The 22,935-nt window shown below is 36.6% G+C and overlaps 2 protein-coding genes across 6 annotated transcripts in view; one reads left to right on the top strand and one right to left on the bottom strand.

The window, feature by feature from the left end:
• pxb (putative Hedgehog signaling attenuator pxb) overlaps window positions 1-22,935 on the top strand; it is a 317,882-nt gene that overhangs the window by 118,530 nt on the left and 176,417 nt on the right. For 4 of the 5 annotated variants that reach the window (XM_089852722.1, XM_089852715.1, XM_089852716.1 and 1 more), the window contains one exon: window positions 6,383-6,560. The exons of the other annotated variant lie outside the window; for it this stretch is intronic. The gene's annotated coding sequence lies outside the window, so the exon portion shown is untranslated. The remainder of the gene's footprint in view (window positions 1-6,382; window positions 6,561-22,935) is intronic. 5 annotated transcript variants of the gene reach the window in all.
• On the bottom strand, window positions 372-5,913 carry LOC149623285 (transmembrane protein 229B-like). The gene is made up of 2 exons (XM_089852733.1): window positions 5,831-5,913; window positions 372-3,312 (listed from the first exon to the last, which is right to left on the bottom strand). Exon 2 carries the CDS (start codon window positions 3,056-3,058, stop codon window positions 2,486-2,488), a length of 573 nt encoding a protein of 190 aa, XP_089708859.1. The 5' UTR covers window positions 3,059-3,312; window positions 5,831-5,913; the 3' UTR covers window positions 372-2,485.

Raw genomic sequence — 22,935 nt, 5'->3', positions numbered from 1 at the left:
GCGGGCGTATAATCCTGGCAAGGAAGCATCCAATCCCGCCTCCGCCATGTCGAGCCGTCAGATTTGCCGCTTCCCATCAACTTTAATGCCCCCGACCTTTACTACAACAACAACAAGCGAATTAAGCCGATTTCTACAGTCTCTAGTCTTTACTCTCTCTCTCCATCTTCCCCATCCTCTTGCTCTTGAGCTTCCCGGGATGTTTCTCTCTGTGTCTCTCACGCGTCGCGCTAGAATCTCTCTTTAGTTGTCGCCCTAAAATTTAAACGCCCATTACATTTTTTTAATGATATTTCATTTTAGTTTCCATTGGGAAGGGTAGTAAATATTATCATTAATTAATAACTGCTTAATTACTGAAAGGAAAACAATTGTGGTTTTTATAAAGAATTTATTTTTTATTATTATATTGTGGTCGTATATAATATCACCAAAAACAACCGATATTTATCAATTTTTTATCGGTTTTTTATTATTTTTATTATTTTTTTTAATTAATAGCGCCCATGTGGCTTTTAATTAGCCCGTAGTATAGTTATTGTACCGTTTTAATTATTTTAATCATTTATTTAAATATTGCATTGTCCTAAATAAACGGACCACATCTATAGTATAATTTTTGGTAGGTTTCACTCCATAGTTAGGAGTTTATTATTATAAACTTTTTGAACTTTCAAACAAGAGAGAGAATATTTTGTTTTAAATATTCTTCCCTTTATCACTATTTTTTTTATTTATTTATTTATTTTTAATTATTATTTTGAATTATTTAAATTGAATCAACCTTAACTTCTATAATTTTCGTAAATCTATTCTCTCCTAAGAATTTATTTGAAATTTTATTTAAATCTAATTAGTATAATCTATTTAAGATAAAAATCGACTAATCTAATTAATTAATTAATTAATTATTTATTTATTTATTTCTAGAAAATTAATTTAATTCGAGTAAATCTTTTGGAATGAATTTGAATTTGATTTATTTATTTTTTAAATAATGAAATCACAATAATTTTTCCCAGCTTTAAAATGAGTTAAATATCCGCTTGGGTTATTGACCTATTTTACGATTATAATTATCTAATACGTAATTAAATTACGAAAGATAAAAATTACACTAATTGGGGAGAAAAGTTTTTTGAAATTTAAACCCAACTTTTTCTATATTTTCCTTTTCTAATTATCTAACTCTCTCTCTCTCTCAAAGTGGTGGGATAATTTTTGGTATACTATGCCTATATATTTTTTTTAATTAAAAAATGGTAAATCTATAGGAGTTAATTTGTAAATCGGTAGTTTTAAATTCGTGGTGGTGTATTTTAATATATTTGTTCGTGATTTAAATATTTATCGTAACCTTGTTAGTTAGTGTAAGGCAAAAATACCTCATTGTGAATTAGTGAGATGAAATTATTAATTTGCGGCGGTTGAGCATATAGCCAAAATTAGGTCCTTTTTGCTTTATAATCATTTAAACGCGGACCCACACTTGATTATAAGGGTTGTTAAATCAGTAGTTATTTTAATTTTAAATGAATCACAGTAGAGAATTATTTGAAGATCACATCGCGTTCGAGATTATTTTTTATATATATAATATTGCTTATATTTATTACATAAAATATCAAAAATTTAATTGGTAAAATAATTTTCGTTGCATTTTCACAAATTCACAGAATTAAAATTAGTTTTAGCTTAGGGTGTATATATATTATTTAAATGCGCACATAATTTAGTTTTTAAATAAATGAGAATTTTTGGGTATTATTATACGGGGTATCAAAAATAATATAATAAATTAATAATTATGAAAAGAGTAATTAGTTTTGTGGGAAATAACTGATAATTTGGCATCATTTGCATTATTTGAGAAATATAACAGGGTTTGATTTGGTCTTTTCTCATAGAGTAACTAAAAATTTCTTCTTTATTGTAGTTACTGTATGTTTATTTTTTTTTATAAATTAAGTTAAATAACAAGATAAAGGCCCATTCAGACGTAAGAGCTGACGACAATAAAACGAGTCGTGCTGCTCGTGCAAATGGTGATTTTTGAACAGAGACTTTAATAGCCGAATCCAATTAGACTAATACCGACAAGAATCCTAAAACTTCCATGTATCGTCTGCTAAGGCGTAGCTCACCGGATCACGCGTCAGTAAGGCACGATCGAGTGAGCTAGGTTTAAATAAAAGGCGCTAACGAGGTGGTGCCATCTCGACACTGCCCGACGAAACTGAAAAATTTCAAACTAAACCCGCGAATCTTTTACACGTATGACCATTTTAACTAAGCGACGTGAACGTAAGATTTTAGTCTAGTCTGAATGGACCTTAAGAAAAAATACCTAAAAACAATTCAACAACGTAATCCAATAAGGGATTAACCAATAACATTGAGGGAATAATAATTTAAATAACAACAATCCAATATGTTAGCAAAACTCTTATTAATGTATTCTAAATTCCATAAACCAATCTAAAGGTCAATCGTGTTTGCGGGCCATAGCAGACGACTCTACTTGAGCGGTTTTATTACTTACGTCGTTATTGACATCATTTCCGTTCTCTTCCGTCATTTCAACGTGATGGCAATCTCTCCAGCGCAAGATTAGAATGTTTTTGGTTAACATTTGTTCTTGAATCAAGGTGCCAATGTACCATAAAGGAGCGTATTCCAAGGTGATCAACCCGACTATATTGAAGTCGAAAAAGGTATAGTCCCAGGGACAGGCGCCAAAGTAACTCAGGACACTTCCGGTTGTAAATTCCCAAGAATAAGTCCAAATTAAGTAAATAAGTCCACGAATCGCGATATGGACTTTGTCTTCCATTTTTAAATACATTTTCTCAATGCCGTAACCGCAGATGGCGTAAATAAATAGTGACCAAACGCTAGAACACCCGGGAAATTTCCAATTGGTGTTGACGACGAATTCCCACGCCGCCGTGAACATGACCTCGGTGACGTAACCGTGGATACCGTAAATGTATAAACGGATGAAAGTCGATAATCCCGGACCTAAATGGCCGGAATAGTTGCGCGTTTTACCACCCATATCAGTACAATTACAAGTTGACAAATGAAATTTGACTACAGAGTAGTTAATTTAAATATATTTATTTGAAAAAATTGGCACTTTCGCGCACGTTTTTTTTTTATTTTTCTAAGTTTAGAGTTCAAAGACAATCGCCTAAGTCATAAATATCGTCGTATCTCCCAATTTTATCGTGATGATGCGCCTTGTTGCCTTCCACTATATCAACGCGTATGGCTAAATTATACGTACTGCCATTTCGACGTTACGTTCTCCTGAAAATTGAGCAAACAATATAATATAAACCGCGTGTTTTACTTCAATTTATTAGCTTCCGTTACGTCTTATCACGCTATTAAAAGAAAAATGGTCCTCGAGGGAGATTCGCGCGCGCGCTCCGGCCGACCTTGTTCCGTTTTGTCAGGAATTCAAAGCGAATTCATGGGCTATTCCGATGAAATTTCTATACTCCCTTTCATTAGGTTAATACTTAATAAAATTGTAGCGGGGGTTGAAACTATTCGGAGACTACAATCGAAATGGTCCGTGTATCTATACGTACCTATAGACGCGCGTATGGAAAATAGGACGCGATAGTCTGTTAGCTTCAATTTGAACAAAAGCCCGATTCCTTTCAGCGACAAAAGCGAAAAGTCTAATTAAAGGGGGTTCGGCAAAGGCAGCTCCAATATTCCCAAGCAGATTTTAGGGGATACGTTAAGAACGAGAGGGTAATCACTAAGCGAAATCGCCTTGATAAAACGTACCAAGTAAGGCGTATTCGTTTTTATTAGTGGTTCGCTCCTCGAAAACTAGGGTTAACGAAAGTGCGATAAATAGGTTATAGGCAATCCCAATGGGGTGGTGACGGAAAAGAGAGAAAACTCGACCAGGCGGCCGCTTTTGTTTGTTGTCCAAAAGCCCACCCCTCCCCTGCCCCTTCCTCAAGCCAGCCCGAACTAACTAATGGCGCGAAACAAAAGAAGGCTAGGAAAATGTCGCCGAATATTGTATGTCCATTCGCGTAAGACGTATACGGGGTAACGTAGGAATACGGAAATGGGTTCAGAACCCATTATACCTTGAACTATATTCGTCTCTTTATTGGATTTAGGTTTAGTCGCTTAATATTAGCTCTTTTCGACCCGGCAGCTATACTGCCTGGGATATGGTCTCTCGGGAGACCCCTTTTCAGCGCTATAGTATTAAACAATGTACGTTTCTACTTTGGATCTCTAGCAGAATGTCCGTTCGTCCAATTGGAGTCACGCGAGAAATATAGGGGGAAGGAGATTCTAAAGGTTAGAGGGCGCTTAAGGTTACACCGTAGCTATGGCTTAAAGTTGATATAGGGTTTTCTCCAATGGTAGCAGACGCCCTATCACCAGAGAAGGAAATTAGTCCAATGATAAGGTAGATACAGGATCTTCCCTAACAGAGGACCTCAATTAAACCCTCAAAGTACTTGTTAGGCTATTTCATAGCGTAAGGTATAAGGCTTTCGAAGAAACATGACATGTCGAAGGAAGGAAACAGGAGGATTTAAATGCAACTCGCAACTCCATAAAAAAATTCCCTGACAGTTTTAACTTCTTTTAATCGAAAAGTACTTAGCACCGAACTTAAAATCAAGGAAATTTCCTTCTCAGGAAAACCCGGTACGGTTGTTTCTGTTGCCACTTTTAAAACTGTTAAGAGGTTAAGGGGAAGTATAGCTCTACAACATTCTCGCACTCTGAACTTTAAACTTTACTACACCATCAGTATAAGAAGAGGTCCGGAGTTTCCCGCCAACTAAAAGTTTTGGCGCAAAAGTATATATCAGGAGATTGTTGCGGGTATCGAAAGAGGTACGGTGGTACGGTACTTGGTATCTAGCACCTATTATCTAAAGGGGTAGCTAGGGAAGTAAGGAAGTTTCCCAAAACTCTTACTACACACTATAGCTTCTCTTTTAAAGAGGTTCCTGTTGAGAAAGGTAAACAGATTCCTCCTTAGAAGAGGAAATAGGTGGAAGGGAAGTTAAAGCTATCGGCATCTCGTGCTCGCGCCATGGTATACTTTCAAATTAATTTGCATATCAATAAGGTAGGGGGGAGGTCTTAAACTACTACGCCAATATGATGACAGTATATTCTGGCATTATTATCATGCTACGATAATTTTGTAACATAGTTTTGATTAGGGACTCCATCAAGATTGAATCAACGTCAGGGAACGTGGTTCATTTTTGGGGTTATAGGTGGGAGGAGTGGTGATGTAAAATCAATTTACTAACGTATTTTCCCAGCATGTAATGTTATATATAAATCTTTATTGTTTTGAAAGGTATAATTTTGCACGTTTACCTTAGAATATTGGGTGCTTGCTCTTTAAACCGAGCTCGCGTGTTATGGTCGACTTTATATAGTAGTGGCATAATGTAGTTTCTGCCCCATAAAGGCTAAGGTAGGAGAAAGCGGGGAGGTGTCACTATTCTGTGGACCGGGTAAATGTGCCGCGCTTCCAAAATGTTATTTTTAAACTCGTGCGAGGCAGCAATTTGTGCATAATTTGTTCATTATTCGCGGAAACAACTTCCGTTTTAATAATATACACGAAAATTTACCATTTCCGGCACTAAAGGGTTGAAAATCTTATATTATCGACATCCAAATGTCATTTGAATGACCAAGGCCCCGTTTATATACGGTTTCTTAGGTAGTTATTGATCTCTCTCGGTAATTTTTGGGGGTAAATGTTACGTATAATTTTGAAATACAAGTTTAAATATTAAATATTCATATTTCTTACCGTTTTTTGTCCCAAAACTTCGAGAAATCCGCTGCTAAACATGAGTACCTTTTATCGCGCTTCACCGACTAAAAGCGGCCATTTTATTTTATAGAACGGTCCAATGAACTTGCCTGCGAAATCGATTCCAAAATCGATAAATTTATCCCAGTTATCGTTCAGAAAACCTTGTTTATTTGACAGTTAGAAACTCTGAACTAGTACAGAAGAACGGTTGATAATTTTAGTGGTGTAGCAATTTACGTAAATAAGGTTTCATTTATGTTTAAGTTAATAGTAAATAAGCTGAAATCTAATGCACCAAGCCGAAGCCAAAACACTTTTCGGTTATGCTAGCCAACTAGCGTATTGGCTAGCGGCTTGCATTTCGGATGCGAGCGTCGTCTTCTCTCACTAGATGAAAATTTTCGTAGTGGTGCATTTCGATAGTTGATTACGGAATGTTTTTTTAATTATTAACTCGGTTATAAGTCTTCATGAACGTGATTCGTAGTGCATTTAGCTTCCTAAACGTTAGTTGGAACTAATTACGAGGTAATTTCGCGATTTTAGGCTTCAAAACCAGCGGAAACAAAGATTATTTCCGAAGTGTTTATACCGGAGTTTTTGAACAAGGCTTAGCGATAGCCGTCGTTACTGTCGCGAAAACTCGCCGGGGAAACGGCCGTTCGCCCGGGATTTTTCGTCGCCGCTTCGAGCCGTCGCTTACCTGGGGAAATAGAAATTTCTGGTGAGTTTTTGATGCAAATTCTATCGAATTTTAATTTGGTGATGGGTAATATATATTTTAAGTTTGGTTACATGAATATTTGTCTTAAAATGTGCTGGTAATGTTGGCGGGCAAAAAATGCAATGGGTAACCAGATTAGGATTGTAAAGTTTGACCCGATTTAAGCATCTCTTAATGGTTTTTTAATAAGGGTCTTAAATTAGGGTTCTTAATTATTTTAAAGTCGTTACATGGAATTAATTAGGGCCAAACCACGTTGTCAGTAGTCGTTATATGGTATTAATTAGGGCCTAACCGCGTTGTCAGTATTTTGCGGATGGGTGTTTATTCTACAACTTCCCTGGGGGGGTCACGAGGCAAAAAGAAAGTAGTTTAAGGCTAATTAGGATGACCCTTGGTGACCCCACGCATTTGTCATGGATGAATAAAAAAGGGGTTGTAATGTAAAATAAACTTCGTACTTTAGCCATTTTTGTACTTTAGCCATTCATCCGATTTCATCGTGTGAATAATTAGATGTAGCCATTTTTGTGGGTGGTTATATTTATGCGTCTGACCTTGAACGATATTTAGGGCTCTTATTACCCTAATATTCTTATAAATTAATTAACGTATATGATAATAAACCCTTTTATTTGGGGTTTGGTAACATGTTTACAGGTTTTAAATTACAGACGAAGGCTGTTATGCCTTCAAGGCTTTATTTATTTAAATAATGTACTTAAATTCTTAAACCAAACCACATCTACACGCATATTTTTATGAAAATTACGGGGTTCATATTTCCTAGATTAGTTTTAGAGGGTGTAGCTGTAGACTTATCAAATATCCCGTGGCTTGCTTCTGACATTACGTATAATTTTCTGCACTGCTTTAGCATAACCTCAGTTTTAGCATCCTTGGAAAGCGGTCCTATAATTCCTATAAAATCCTTTATTTTTGAAACTCTCCTATATTATCCTATCATTTCATGAAAGATCTTTTAATATCCTATATTTTAACTTAGTCGAAGTTTTCGTATAGTTTAGCATCAAATTTATTTAACTGGGCTCCTTAGCTTAACCTCGAAAGAAAAATGCTTAACCTTGTGACTCAATTACCACGTTATAAAATAATAGCATCTTTATACGCTGTTGAAAGAGGATGGGAGAATTGCGAATTCTTCGTAGTGTTAATTTCCAAAGATTTGGCGCCCTCTAACCACGTGACACTTCTATGTATAACACGGCATGAATAAAAGACGTCGCATCTCGCCACCAATCGAAAGATGAAGTTATAGGGAATGGAAGAGGGTTCTGACGGGCTGTAAATAAGTTAGTTTAGTATGAACCTCACGTACCCTAGCTAGCGTTATCGCGTTGCATCTCGAGACCCGAAAAAATGCGCTTCAAAAGACTCCGAAAAAGTTATCTATAGTTGAAACTTGTAATATAAATATTACAACCTCGTAGTGATGGACTTCTTCATTGTACGCTTAATTCCGATTTTATCTAGTTTTCGATGAACTTGAGTTTAGTTTAATTTTTACACGCCTAGATTTTGTTTTTACTTACCTGGCTTCGTAATTAAAATTTTGTGTCTTAAATTGAAGTTAAAAGGTATAGGCGAGGCCCCCTTTAACTTTTCCCCGTGAAATTTGGGAGGCCTCCCTTTTAAAGAGACAGCGACTGATACGCTTATATTGAAGTTTTGGCGGATGAACTAGGCAATACTTCCACACCTTTCACTGTCTCTTTATACTGGCGATGTTTGGACTACATGGGGTGAATGATTTTTCTTTTCTTATCGCTTTAAAATTTAAAAGTTACATTTGACCTCAAAATAATGAGATTATTTCAATATCGTCATGCAAATTAAGCCTTTAATATCTGAAATTAAAAAAAAATCGTTCGTTTATAATTATCTATGGTATCGATAGGGAATATTATATCATATCGTATGTAATTATAAATATTCGATCCCAATTATCGATATTAGCCTCCAGGTTTGTCGTGGTTGATTTTTTCCATCCATAGAAAATTCATGACGATATAAGTTTTAATTAATAGCCCTGTCAAAGTCACCTGGCATTTGTAGACTATAATATTAAATAGATCTCCCAGCTTTTCTCATCACTGACAAGTTATATTGGCTCCAATATATATATAAAGAGGGGTTATTAGATATAATCCCACTCAAAAATTTCCGTCGAAAGGTAAAAAGTTTCACTTCAATCTTGTCTATAACCCCCAATTAAAGGGGTCCTAAAATTTTCTAAGGTCCTTAAAAATTAGCTAATAAAATATTTTTATAAGTGGTTGGGTTTAGGTTAATTCTTGGATAGTTTAAACTCTTTTTAAAAGAACCCTAAATATTTTACGATTATTTTTAAGTTGTTTTATGATATTAAAAGAGGCATGCGTAGATCTTTTATGCCTTTTTCAGGATCGTAAAAATAACCTTGTTTCAAAATCGACCCTCGTTTCCTCTCAAAGTTCAAGTTGTTAGCCTATACAATTTTTAAACAAAAGAGAAATAAGTTTTATTATTAATATTCTGTTTTAGATTTTATTTCGTCTTAAAAATATCGTTGCTATGGTTTCTTAGAGTTGTTAAATTTCTCGGAACTACTTCATCGTCGCTTAATTTTTTTTATTGTTTCTTAAACCGTGCAAAAGGTTAGGATAAAGAAGTCCTAAAAAAATCTGCGTGAGCCATCGAGCTTCTCTAGAAGATGGGATGAAAATACACCACTTTTTCTTTTGTAAACGAATTTTCTATCGCCTTGTGCTTCCGAACAGGCACTGAGTTTTTAAGGTGTACTATACTACACTCCCAAAGGTTAATGAATGCAACCTCTCTCCTCTTGGCGGTTTCCTAATCATGAATTTATATAATTATCCCATGAATATTTAATTATTGTCAGTATTTTGCGATGAGAATGTTTGTTTGCTGTATCAGGGTTCGTACAGGCTGGGAAACCTGAAAATGACAAGGAAATAAATTGTTGACTAAAAATTCAGGGAAATTGGAAATTTCAGGGAAGTATATGGGAAAAAAACCTGGAAATGTCAGAGAAGTAAATGGGAGAAAATCAGAAAAACCTGGGAATGTCAGGGAAATCGGTTTTCCAAAAGTTGTATGATCCCTTGTATGGACAGCGTAAGAAAAATGGGGACTCCGAGAGCTGATTGGCTAGAAGGATTGGGAATTAATTTTACGCAATATTCTTGAAAAAAATTAATGAATTCTTGGCCCATCTTGATCGAGAAAGATTAAAAAAAGGGATGCAAAAAATAAAAGAGGTTGGGGAAAAGGCAAACGCCACTTAGGGAAGATTTGGGCTCAGCCTCGTGTACCACGCAGGCATGCAGCATCGCCTTTCTTTCAATTTCAAGCAAGGAAGCCGGGCGCGCACTTTCTACTTTCTTAGGAGTAATTATACGGCCTAGCAGTCAGAGGTCTCTTCAAATTATCGATCCAGTAACTCCCACACACGCGTAACACCCCAAAAAAACCTAAGCCTTTGCCTAACTGGCGCTTTAAAGGGACGCCCCCGGATGGAAGATGCTGGAAGAGAAAAACATCGAACGTGTCGCTCGCTCTTTGGTTGTGGCGTATAGTACGGTGCGCTTTTGCCCTCTCTTTTCTGATATTCACGAGTCCCGAAAATTACCATTTAAGGCCAGGCAACGCGATAACATGGCTCATTAGGCTAAGAAGGTTGCACCAAAAAACCCCTTCTCTTTTATAGGCTATGGGGTAAAGATTTTTCTTTTTTTTTTTGTATTTTTTATTTTTTATTTCGGGTAGGGGTGCGAACGATCTATTTGGGTGATCTAATAGGTATCCTTCTCTTCGTATCGGATAAAAGTTGGGGGATAGATTTAATTTTAGAAGTAGGAATGGAGAACGGTTAGTATTTATTTCAATCCGACTCATAGCCCAGTATAGAGCCCCTCCCTCCAACACGTAACGAAAAGTTTAAATTATCTTATTGGCTCACTTAAACTACGTTTGGATGACGTTGCTGACGGGGACGGCGAAAAATACGTAATCGTAATTCCTTTTTACCTCTGTCGCTATGACCCGCCTCTTCTTTCATACCCCTCCGCCCCGTGGAAGGGGGTCCGGGACTTTGACGCGCGCCCAGATTACTCTGTTCTCCATTCCTACTTCTAAAATTAAATCTATCCCTGATTTAATAAAGAATTAAAAATTGTTGATTGGTTTGGCTAATTAAAGCCTCGCTAGATTCTCAACTGATGTAGTTCAATGCAACTTAAGACAATTATTACACAGCTGAAATAATTTTACCTATCCTTAAAGGGAGTATAAAATGACAATTTTATTTTGCGCGTATAAACGAACTTGATGTAAAAATTAATAATTAAAATAGAGTGGGGGTGGGGGTGGGGTATGTAGTCTAAATTCATACAGCGACTACTTGTTTTTGTTAAAAAATGTGGTGGGGGGGGGGGGTTAACTTAACGTAGCACATTGGTAGGAGAAAAAAACTATAGCCCTTTCATTTATTTTTGCTCTCTTTTTCATCTACATATTCCCAGTATCAAAGTGTAAGAGCAAAATGCCTAAAAAATCTTACTAGTTTTTCACCCCATCCCCTATACAGAATAGTTACGTCATAGCGTCAGCCCCTTTTAGCGCTTTGACTCCCACCATCACCGATTTCGAAGAACAATCGGAAATTTATGGGAATTTTTGGAAGAGGAGAGAAGGGATTGGGAGAGGCTGAAGAGGAAAGATGGAGAAGGAGGTTTTTTTTTTCTTGCCGCTTTGCGGGAAAGCTAATACCAAAAGAGGCCAACGAATGGGAGGGTTTTAGAGAAAATTTCGCCTAACGGTTCCGTTATTTAAGTTTCAGAAGGCAATAATGTGATGTGTGGAGAGAAAGTTAGTCTTTAAGTTTCAGAAGGCAATAATGTAATGTAGGAATATTTAAAGATATTTTTGGCTTAGCTATTCCGGGAAAAAAAGTACCGCTATTTTGGGATACCGTTATTCCAAGAAAGAATTTAGCTTACTGTATAAATTGCATTTGATACGGGGAAGCAATAGCTTCTTTATCTCATTGAATTTTCTTAAGAGATCTTATATAAAAGAAAGCTCTATTCTTTTGAGGGTTTTGCACTTTTTATAATAATTTTATTCTTTGGTTTTGTATTTGATTTTAGATTTAGATCGAGGGGGATATTTTCCTAAAAGAGATTTTAGGAATTTTCGGAAAAGGGTAATAAAATAGATTATTTTGTTTTTGAATAACGAACGGCGATTGTTTTCCCCATAAACCACCTTAAATAGGTCATTATTTTCCTTCTCTGGATTGCAACTTAAATTCAGATTATTTTTGAAATAGGCGATATGAAGTGAAACAGCCCCTCGGGAAGTTTCATAGAAATAGGTCAAATCTTGAGCAATGTATAAATTAAAATAGGCCTAACAGATTAAAGTAAAATACACGTGAATCAATAGCGTTTCTTTATATCTAGACATTCTGCATTACAATTATTTATTCCATACTTAGGCCTATAAATCATTTCTTGAAATCACTCCAAGCGTTAACTCATTTTAGAAATTATCATTAGCCATTTTTTTTTCTCCAGAAAATATGGCACAATAATATTTTATAATTTAGAGTTAGACTGGAAGAATTTCTTTATCTGGAAATCATTAATAACATTTCCATATTTGGCTGTTTTTCAAAAATATATAATAATTTTAACCCCAAATATTAAAAGGCCTTGTTAAAAATAAATCCGCATAATGTGTAGGTTATATACTCTATGTAATGAGAATGTTTTCCTAATAGCCCGAAAAACTGAGGGGATTTTTTTTTAAATATATTCTCACCCATTGACAGAGGATATTTGCACTGTTAGCATAAGGGTTTTTTTTCTTCGCCAAAACATAATTTAGATTACCATAGGAAAAGTTGTATAGCTAGCGGAACAAAGTATATGGATGGAATATGCGAAAGAAAAAAAGTATCTTTCTTTGTATAAACAGAGAAAGAGAGGACAGTACTTGTGGGTCATTCATTTGGAGCTGTACATTAAGAAGATCGTATACAGGGAAAGCTAATATATTTGTCAGAAGGCGATTCTTTGAAGGAATATAATGGTTTAATAATTGCCATGTTTTGGAGATAAGGGTCTAGGGATTGTTAGCTAGGGTTTGGAGATAAGGGGTACATGGAGATTCTTGGGTTTTGTTGAACTTGGTATGGAGATTCTTGGGTTTTGTTGAACTTGGTGTGGAGATTGAAGGGTTTTGTTGAACATGGTGTGGAGATTGAAGGGTTTTGTTGAACATGGTGTGGAGATTGAAGGGTTTTGTTGAACATGGTGTGGAGATTGAAGGGTTTTGTTGAACATGGTATGGAGATTGAAGGGTTTTGTTGAACTTGGTTTGGAGATTGAAGGGTTTTGTTGAACATGGTGTGGAGATTGAAGGGTTTTGTTGAACTTGGTATGGAGATTGAAGGGTTTTGTTGAACTTGGTATGGAGATTGAAGGGTTTTGTTGAACTTGGTGTGGAGATTGAAGGGTATGGAGATTGAAGGGTTTTGTTGAACTTGGTGTGGAGATTGAAGGGTATGGAGATTGAAAGGTTTTGTTGAACTTGGTGTGGAGATTGAAGGGTCTGGAGATTGACGGGTTTTGTAGAAAAGGGTGTGGAGATTGTTGGGTTTTGTAGAAAAGGGTGTGGAGATTGTTGGGTTTTGCAGAAAGGGGTGTGGAGATTGTTGGGTTTTGCAGAAAGGGGTGTGGAGATTGTTGGGTTTTGCAGAAAGGGGTGTGGAGATTGTTGGGTTTTGCAGAAAGGGGTGTGGAGATTGTTGGGTTTTGCAGAAAGGGGTGTGGAGATTGTTGGGTTTTGTTGAATCGGAAAACCGTATAAATTTCTAGAAATGAGTCGTGAAATTTTGAGGAAATTTGAGTGTAGAGTTCTAAGTGATTCTTTAAATGATGTCCTTTTGGTAACGACATTTAACTACAAAGTAACATATACTAAACCCATAAAGAAAAGGAGAACCTTGCATGGGTGAAAAGGTCTGATGGTATGGCGTGGAGAACAGTACTCAACTTTGAGATACAAATCATTTAGAGGAATAAATCGTCTAAACTTTCGGTTTGCTGTAGTGCGTGGCGTGGCATGGTCCCGGGTCCGCTGGCGCGCGAACCTCCCCATTAAGATAGTTAACGAGCGGAACCAAAGAAGACTTTTAACCCGAAACTAAGTCGCCAAATGTACCATTCCCCATCATCCGAAAGGGGGAAGCCAAGGGCGGACCTAAGGGACTTGACTTATAGCACCTAATTGAAGTTCCATCCTCTCCCCCGCGACAACTGTACATTTTGACTTAGGACGAACTTTACAACTTGGACGCGCCGAGACCCGACCTTTTTTATTGTTCTTTAAAAGACAAAGGCTTTGCAAATCATAATGAGTTAAAAGTTTTAATGTTCATTAAATGTTTCACGCGCGATTTGACCAGAGGGATTAAAATTTAATCGTAGTTTTAACTTCTTTAAAAGAAAACATCGAGTGAAATTATCGAGTAAGATTGAAGTCCCCTGATTAGTCGCTTATATTTATATTTTTCTTTTATAAGCAACAATGCGAGAATTTTCGTTTGATGTCCAACTGTCCAGGGACATAGCTATTGTCTAATGAAAGAATAAAGAACTTACGTGTTTCGAATATGTCCGGTTAATTAGAACTTCCGGTTGGGTTGGCGGCGGGTCGATGAAGTGATGCGGGCCCAGTCGCTTGGTTAGTTAAAGGCCCCCACACGAATTCTTGAAAGAGCCGCTTATTTACGATTATAGGGTTTGGGAAGAAACCACAGTGTAACATCTCTTTTCCGTCAGCGCGCCTAATCTCCCTTCTGTCTTTCGCTATTTCTGCCCTTGCAGTTCCTTTTGGCCTTTCAACAATAAACCTCAACATGTAATTAAGGACAGAGCGCCAGCCACACAGATTACAAAATATATTCCGCTTTTCCTTCGTTTTACGGCACGCTTTACCAAGAACCCCCTTAAGAAAGAATAAAGAGACGTATTAGGTTTTCATCTTATACTTTTGTTACACGTTTGCCAATATGAGAATAGCCCAATTGTTATCTTTAAACGTTCGTTCTCGGGTTATACTAGGTCTTGCCTATATACACCCATTAGCGGCGTTTTGCAAGACATCTAATTCCCAATAAAGTAAGGTTCTTTCTTGACTGAGTAATTATGGAGAGATCGATTTTGGACTCCAATCGTCCTGGAAGAAACATGGAAATATCATATTATTTATTAATAAAAAATGTCTTAGTGGAAGAGACTAGAAAAAGCAGAAGTGAGATGAGACTAGAAGTGAAGGGCTCTAGCATTGATAGTAGATCCTGGCACTAGTGAACAAATTTGAGGATTTTATGCCGCTTCCCAAGCGCCTACACTACTGAGAAAAAAATTGGTCGAGTTCCAAAAACATTTCCTACCCCCTTCCCGTCAACCTAAAGCGGCCGAACACGGACGCGGCTCCTTGAATCTAGTTCGGCCGTCTACCACCACGAGCGTCTCACGTTTTGGAGGGAAAATTCAGAAACCGCTACTAGAGGGCCAACCGTTCTTGTGTTATCAAGAATATTCACTTTCGCCGAGTGAAGAATTTGGTTACCTCGATACTTCTGGTCTCATCTCACTTCTGGAAAAAGTAAAAGATAAGGGAACAAAATGGAATGACTGATGTAGCAGATATTAAAATTTTTCAGCTTAATGACATGATTATGAAAAATCAGTTATTTGAAAAAATACTTCGTTTTTTCAACAAAATTACATTTTCCCAAAATATTTTATCATGAAATTTTGCATTATTTTCGAGCTTACAACGACGAAGTATTCATTTTATCTGCGTGTGGTTAGAATTTTACTTAACTAAACTTCAAATTAAACAAGATTTAAATAATTAAATGGCACACGCGCGCAAGTAATTTCCGAGGGGATAATAACCACCGCAACCTTTTTATTTTGGTGAAACAACAAAGCTTACGCAAAAATATAATTCACGACCCATTTTCTTCTGCCATATTGTTTTTTTTCTATTTTTCCGCAACGATCCTTAAGGCCCAAGCTTAGCTATAAGCTTAGTTTTTCGCCGGTCGGAAATAATAGATTTGTTTCTAAACAAGAGAGGATCCATTAACCCACAGGGAGGGTCTTATAATAATAAAAAATCATGTTCCGCAATATTGCGAGTCCCCGTTTGTGGTGTGTACAGGGTGTAACAAAAATGTATTGTGGATAGAAACATGGCTCCAATTGATATACTCATTATTTTATACGCTCCTTCGATTAAAATAGAATTTCTAGGCAGCCCAAAGTGTCCCTTTAAGGGTACATCATAACTTGTAAACGGTGTACCCCCTTTTGGGCAAAATATCATAGATTATTTTATGCTTAAGATTGCCCATAAAAACCTACTGTACCTCTTTCCTACCACACTTTTTCCAACACCCTGTATAGAGCTTGAAATAAACCATGAAATATTCAAAGGACGACGTTAATACCAGAGCCGTATACCGCAAATGACAAATTGAAGTTCAGAGTAATCTCTCTTAGCTTTTGTCTCTCTCTTTCTCTGGAAACCTAAAGGTTGAAAATGCAAAGTTAAAACTGACTGACGCTCGTGGGACTTTTAATATTATCTGTTTTCTATATGAAAAGCTTGCTAGCGTATCATAGGTACAGATTAAATTAGAAATCCCTAGTGTTTTAGCTTATTCCGATTTCATTTAGACTTAATATCATTCGTATGTTTATGTTTGGTATATATATTCAAATATTAATGGTTTCAGGGCATGAAAATGCGTGTTTTCAAGCATTAATGTCGTTGATTTCAACTCGGATTTAAAAAAAAAAAACATAATAAGGAATTATAAATTCGATTTAAGGGATTGCTTAAAAAATATAGGAACATTTCCAAAAATATATACTTTAAAATTGGGAAATCTACTAAACAATATATTTAAAATTAGGGAAATTTATCAAAATATATTTAAAAATAGGTAATTTACAAAAACATTTATATATTTAAAAATAGGGAATTTATAAAAAAATATATTTATAAATAGGAAATTTATAAAAAAATATATTTAAAAATAGGGAATTTGTAAAAATTATATTTAAAAATGGGGAAATTTACTAAAAAAATATATTTAAAAATAGGGAAATTTACTAAAAAATATGTTTCAAAATAGGGAAATTTACTAAATAATATGTTTAAAAATAGGGAATTTACAAAAAAATATATTTAAAAATAGGGAAATTTACTAAAAAGTATTTAAAAATAGGGAAATTTACTATAAAATATGTTTAAAAAAAGGGAATTTACAAAAAATATGTTTAAAAAAGGGAATTTACAAAAAATATGTTTAAAAAAAGGGAATTTACAAAAAATATATTTAAAAATAGGGAAATTTACTAAAAAATATATTTAAAAATAGGGCAATTTGGTAAAATTTAATCAAAATAGGAAAATTTACTAATTGAGAACCATTCATTAGCTCAAACATAATTTCACATTTAAATATCTATTGCTAAATCTCTTCATTTAAATAATAACATAATTCTTAATTCCCCATAAAAACCTATTTAATTCTAGCAACCACTAATAGACTTTTCAATTCAAATACGCAAACCACCTCCCATTTTCGAAGGTTATCTAGTTTAAATATGCATTCCTTTGAACCAATAGAAAAAAATTTGGCTTTTTATATAAGTGAAAAAGAGAAATAAATGATCATTTAGAAAACTCATGGACCGTGGAAGGTAGTAGTATAAGACAGATGAAAGGAGGTGGGTACTTTATATGACATTGTATGACAATGGACCATGAATTAAGAGGGAGGGTAAGATAACCAACCACTTACTCGCAACACGAGAACAAAAACAAAGAACAAAATAATACAGAAAAGTAGTTATTTGGAGGCGTGGCTGGCTGCTACGGAAGCAGACTGTTCTTTGGATCAACGCTGCCTGTATTCATGCCCCCTTTTTTAATACTAGTAATTAGAATCAGAGATTGATTATCTTTGGGTATAAATAAAGAATTAAGAATCAATAGACCTCTTAAATTTTTTTATTCTTCCTTTCTTTTTATTTTTTTGGGGGTGGTTTTCTAAAGGACCTAAATCGAAGTTTTTCTTTTTAAAGATTGCATAAATTGTAATAAATATTCAGGGGCCCCCATCTCTAAAAATAATAAAACTAAAAGATTTGCCTCATTTGAGGGTAAAGACGTCAAGTCAGCGTCTTTTAGGGGGATGAAATATGCATTTTTTTTTCTTTTTGAAAAGAAAAAAAGGAAAAATCTCGTGAAAAAGAGCCTTCTTTCTTCATCCCAGCATCTTCCCCACAGAAATTCATCTTTAAAAATGAGACAAAAACCTTTTCTGTGTCTAGAATCTTCTTCTAGGTTCTAGAAATAGCTAGCCAACGTTGCTCTAAAGAAATTTACCTCACCCCCTCATTCATCTTGGATGTTCAAGAGTAAAAATCTTAGGGGTGGATACTCCCACACAGTTTTTGTGTCTGTAGACTTGGGTTTACCGTTTTTCCCCCCTTATAAATGAAGAAAACTCAAGTTTGACGGCAAATTTTCACGGCGTTTGCATTTAGAAACTTTTAAGCTATAGGCCTAGACGTAATTGGGGTTCTTGCTTGTATATAAGATGAAAAACGCTCTTAATAAGGATTCATATATATATTTATTTTTTTCAAAAATTAAAATGAAAACACTCTTGTGCATGGTCCTTTTCCCCAAAAAATACTTACTTGGGTACTTTTTTCTTCATCAAGTGATGGGATCATACTTCGCATCTTTCTTATCAAATAATCGATTCATCTTTTATATATCAAAGTCCCTTAACATCCAGTGGAGAAAGAAAAGCATCGATTATTTTCGTTTCGATGTATTGTCGATTTGGAGGGTGGAGGTGGTGTGTACCCCAATTCCTTTTTTGGAGCTCAGTAGCTTTTCCTTCATATCTATCTAATGGCTATTTGATATGCAGGGTGTTCGTAAGAAATCACTGACAGGGCCAGGTATAGCCTACTTCTTTCTCTCTTTTTCGCTATAGCATTTATTCATTCATCAACTTTCGGAGATCGTCAGTCATCCCGCGTGTGTTGGGTCAGACCCGATTATTTCCAGATTTAGCCTAAAAACGGATGGTTTATTTCTTCTATATCATGGGCTAGTTTGATTTAAAGGTTGCGGGGTGAATACACCCACCTTTGAGTCAGTTATAATTACCCGCGTCTAAAGCCTGGCAGAGCTATCTAATTCTTATACCATCAAAATTGTATACAGGGTGTTTGTGATAAGTCTGCCATAAATTAAGGGGGATGTTCTTTGGGAAATCGATTTTGAGTCGAAAATGTAACTTCTATGACAATAGGCCACAAGGGTATGATTGGAGTGTTTTACGGATGACCCCTTAATTAAGAAACTGTAGGACAATGATTTCTAATTTAAATAAGGGGTCGTCCCTAAAATACTCTGGACAATCTTAACTTGAAAACAGTGGCCCGGACGGTAAAATATCATAGAACATTTTCGACTCAAAATCGATTTGCCAAAGAACATCCCCTTTAATTTATGCCAGACTTATCAGAAATACCCTGTGTATTCATTTGCCTGAATTATTATGGTATATTTGAATGGAATAGGCGGGAGACTTTCCCCTATTGACTTGATTAATATAAATATTAGTTTATACGTACGGTTGCTGGCATTTGTATATCGTCGAGCCGTCAAAATCTTAGCTCCTTTTGACGTCATTTCGATTTTGGAAGGTTGCGGTACTTGGCAGACAGGTTTGATTTTCTTATTAAACTCGGTATGGTCTAATTTTCTGCCTTTTGATTAATATACCTCCCTGGATTCCGCTTATTGGAAGCTTTTGAAAGGATAGCGTGAGCTGTTACCCTCCCCCTTCCCTACCCCATCTTCCCCTCCACCTTACCTCAAATCGGAGGAGGAACCATCTTGACGGTTTATGGGAATTTAGAGAGATTTCTGTCCGTGCAGTTAACAGTGGAAGCAGGATTGCAAAATTATTAGTGAGAACATTTATCAGGAAAAACTTGAAAAATTTTAGTTCATTTTAAAGTTGCAATTGAACAGAATTATCGTTTAATTCGAGACGAAGAGTTTTATTAGCTCATCATCTGATTTTGTGTGTTTTATTTGTTTAAGCGACTAATTGTTGAAGTGATCAGAGCTGATCACGGGGGGGGGAAGAGAACGTCCCGATATTATTAATCGTTAAAATAGCTAAGGTAAATAGCGAGAGGCATACGGTCTCCACACGCTCTTCTTGAATTCTTTTTGCCATTTTTCTTCTTATACTTTTGTTTTGATGCGTTTGACAGGGCGTAACAAATCATTCGGGATATTTCAGCTACCCCTCCATAAACCGACTCGGCTCGCTCTCTCGCTCGCTTTGTTTTACTTTTTTCTTCTTCTTCTTCCGTTCTAAGCCTTGGCAATATTCCCGGACAATGCCGGTAAGCGAGTACTCTGGAGTCGTTCTAGAATCTTTTCTCTCGCAGCGCGGGGGAAAAAGGTTGAAAACGTAAACTGGGGATGGATAGGATGATAGTATACAGAGATGGAAGGGGTGTATTTCAGTGTGATGGTTAGGGCGAAATGCCAAAATTCCCCCGAGTCAAGCAGCCGTGCTCGATAGATGTCAACTTTGGCCGCGTCTATCTCCTACCACCGCCAGTAACTTGATGACATTTTCGTCACCCGTAGATTATCTTTGGCCATCCCCGAATTAGTGACACACACTGCCTTTGAATGCCGCGCCACGCTGTTGTGCTGGGTGGTTTTACCTATGCCAAAAAAAAATAATATAATTTAGAGATGGCCGATACCAGGCTTAACCCGATACCGATCGATACCGGTACAAACATGAACCGATACCGATATTTACTCACTATGATCCAAAACCCGATGCTTGAACCGATACCGATATGGTATCGGTTCATCCCTAGAGTAGTAGGCGCGTACTATGAAAGATTTTCGCTTATTAGTTTTTAGTTAAACTAAATTCAGGTAATTTTTATATAAATGAGAACTCGTCACGATTGAAATTCATAGAAATGAGATATTATCACCATCATTACGTTACTAAAAATGTCATGTAGCGCCATATAACGCATTTTAAACGAGTGTCGGTTTAGTATCGGTATCGAACCAACCGATCCGATACTATCGGGAAACCCCGAGTATCGGTGCCGATACCGATATGGTATCGATACCGGTTCACCCCTAATATAATTTGATTTGCTGTGGTGTTTTTAAGCTGTATATTGACAAACATTTATGTCTATACCAAGACATTATAAACTGTGCGAAGAGCTTGTATCGTATGCCTTTATTGACGCGTCAATATCACCGTGAAGTTTAACTGTAATCAAAGATTCTCTGTGTCACCTCCATAAACGAAAAAGGTCAAAGGTCCTAAACTGAAAACCGAGTATAAACATTTTTGATCAAATTATCGCGACGAAAAATCCATCCTCCCATGATGATGGCATGTGGTATCCTAGCTAGGAATATCCGGGATACTTCTGTTTTGCCCGCGTTTGTCTCGTCGCTAGGTTTAAGTTAGTCGGTTAAGACGTCAAAGGAGTAACTGTCCCCGGTGATTTTGCTCGCCGCGCTTTCTCTCGATTATTTTTCCAAAACCAAGGCTTCGAAGAAAGAGTATCGGAAGAATGTCTATGTCCGAAATTCCTCGAATGTGTCGTGTACGTCGCAACAATCTCTCTCTCTCCCTTGAGACAGCTGGACCGAATGACAGCTACTACCGCACCATCATCCAATCCTCCCCTTAGTTTTAGAGTTCGAGTTAATTCTCGAAGATCATCTCTTCATTTCTCCGCCCCTCTTTTCTATATATATATTATACGTGCATTCTTCTCTAAATTTCTGACCTAAATTCGAAACGTCTCCATCACTACAGTCAAGTTAGGCTTGGAGAATATTAGGAAGGACTAAATTTACGATTAACGTAATCAAATCAAACGGTGACAAATAACACCCCAGCTTCCGCTGCGCTGTATTTTAACCAAGAAGGGAAACCCCGGGGTGCTAGCTACACTTGCCCAATTTTGATGTTTTTAGGCTTAGGATATTAGCGCAGTGGCTATTTATAGACGAAGCGAGAAGACAGTAGACAGGAATTGCGGTCCCCAATACGGTCAAGTTGTATAACAGGTTCTTTTTGGTCGGCCCGATGATGTCCTCTCATATTTATGGATGGCTCCATAAAAGAAAAGGCTAGCGCGGCGCATCAACGGGAGGGGGTCCAGCTGTTGTGTCCAGTATACCCCGCTAAGCCTCGTCTTCCGTATACCGAAATGACCAGAGTGACGTAGTCGTATTCTCGTACGTTGCATGATGCATGAACGATGATTTTCGTTCGTTCGTTTGTTCCCTCGTGACTCAGTCGTATTTGCGGAGTTTGTCCACTTGAAAAGAGGAATACAGTGAAAAGGGGATTGGATGGGATAGAATTTAAGGGTTTCCTGGCTTCCGCTCTATTCGGGGAAGGTGAAAGGTCAGATAAAGTTTCGCTATAGCCTCTTCTCATGAATTATGGAATGTCTCTATGGATGCTGAGACTTACCACAACGTCTCCCTCGTCTCTCTCGGTCGTTTCTCGGAGTAGGGATATATTTCGTATACGAGGCTAGGGAATACCCCTGTATTTTTGAAAGATCACAGCTTGTATTTGTACCGTAGTAGACCTTTTTTGTGTGTTATGTGTCACATTGTAATTTACTCTTCCGGTATTTTGTGATGGCCGAAAGGAATGAAAATTGCGGGAAATGTTTTCGACACTCGGTTATTTTTCCGTCGGCGTGAAGTTTTCCGTTGAATATGGGTTTAAGCTCGTCAGATTCACTTGTAAAATTGACCTACAAAGGTAGAAGTTTGATAAAATGTCTCTTCGTATCACGTTCCCCGATAATTAAGTTAATCAAAGTCTTCACACTTTGTCACCGCGTTCAAATCCCAACGGATGACGTGTTTAAATTCCCAAGCACCATGCCCAAACCCCATTTATATTAAAATTTTATAAAAATTAAAAATTAATAATTTCGAGTCTCGACGCCGAAGACTGCATGGCCACAATTTCAGTCCAGTCTCCATTCGCGCCTAATCCGAGAATGATTAGAGTATAAGGGGGGTCTGCCAATAAGTATCAATTTCGCACGTGCTGCATTCCCAGTTATTTCCCGCCCTTTAAATTCCCCGCCAAAATATAACTCCCTTCGCCGACGTCTTTAAAGCGCATTAATCCGTGTGT

This window comes from Phalangium opilio, unplaced genomic scaffold (assembly GCF_054372755.1).
Source record: "Phalangium opilio isolate 3A_F unplaced genomic scaffold, DU_Popi_V2 ptg000113l_1, whole genome shotgun sequence".
Taxonomy (NCBI): domain Eukaryota; kingdom Metazoa; phylum Arthropoda; class Arachnida; order Opiliones; family Phalangiidae; genus Phalangium; species Phalangium opilio.
The sequence above is the reverse complement of the archived record's forward strand: the minus strand, read 5'-3'. Positions and strand labels throughout refer to the sequence as shown.

Bases quoted from the DNA above. Each gene is read 5' to 3' on its own strand.
- LOC149623285 (XM_089852733.1), bottom strand. From the start codon at position 3,058: ATGGGTGGTAAAACGCGCAACTATTCCGGCCATTTAGGTCCGGGATTA.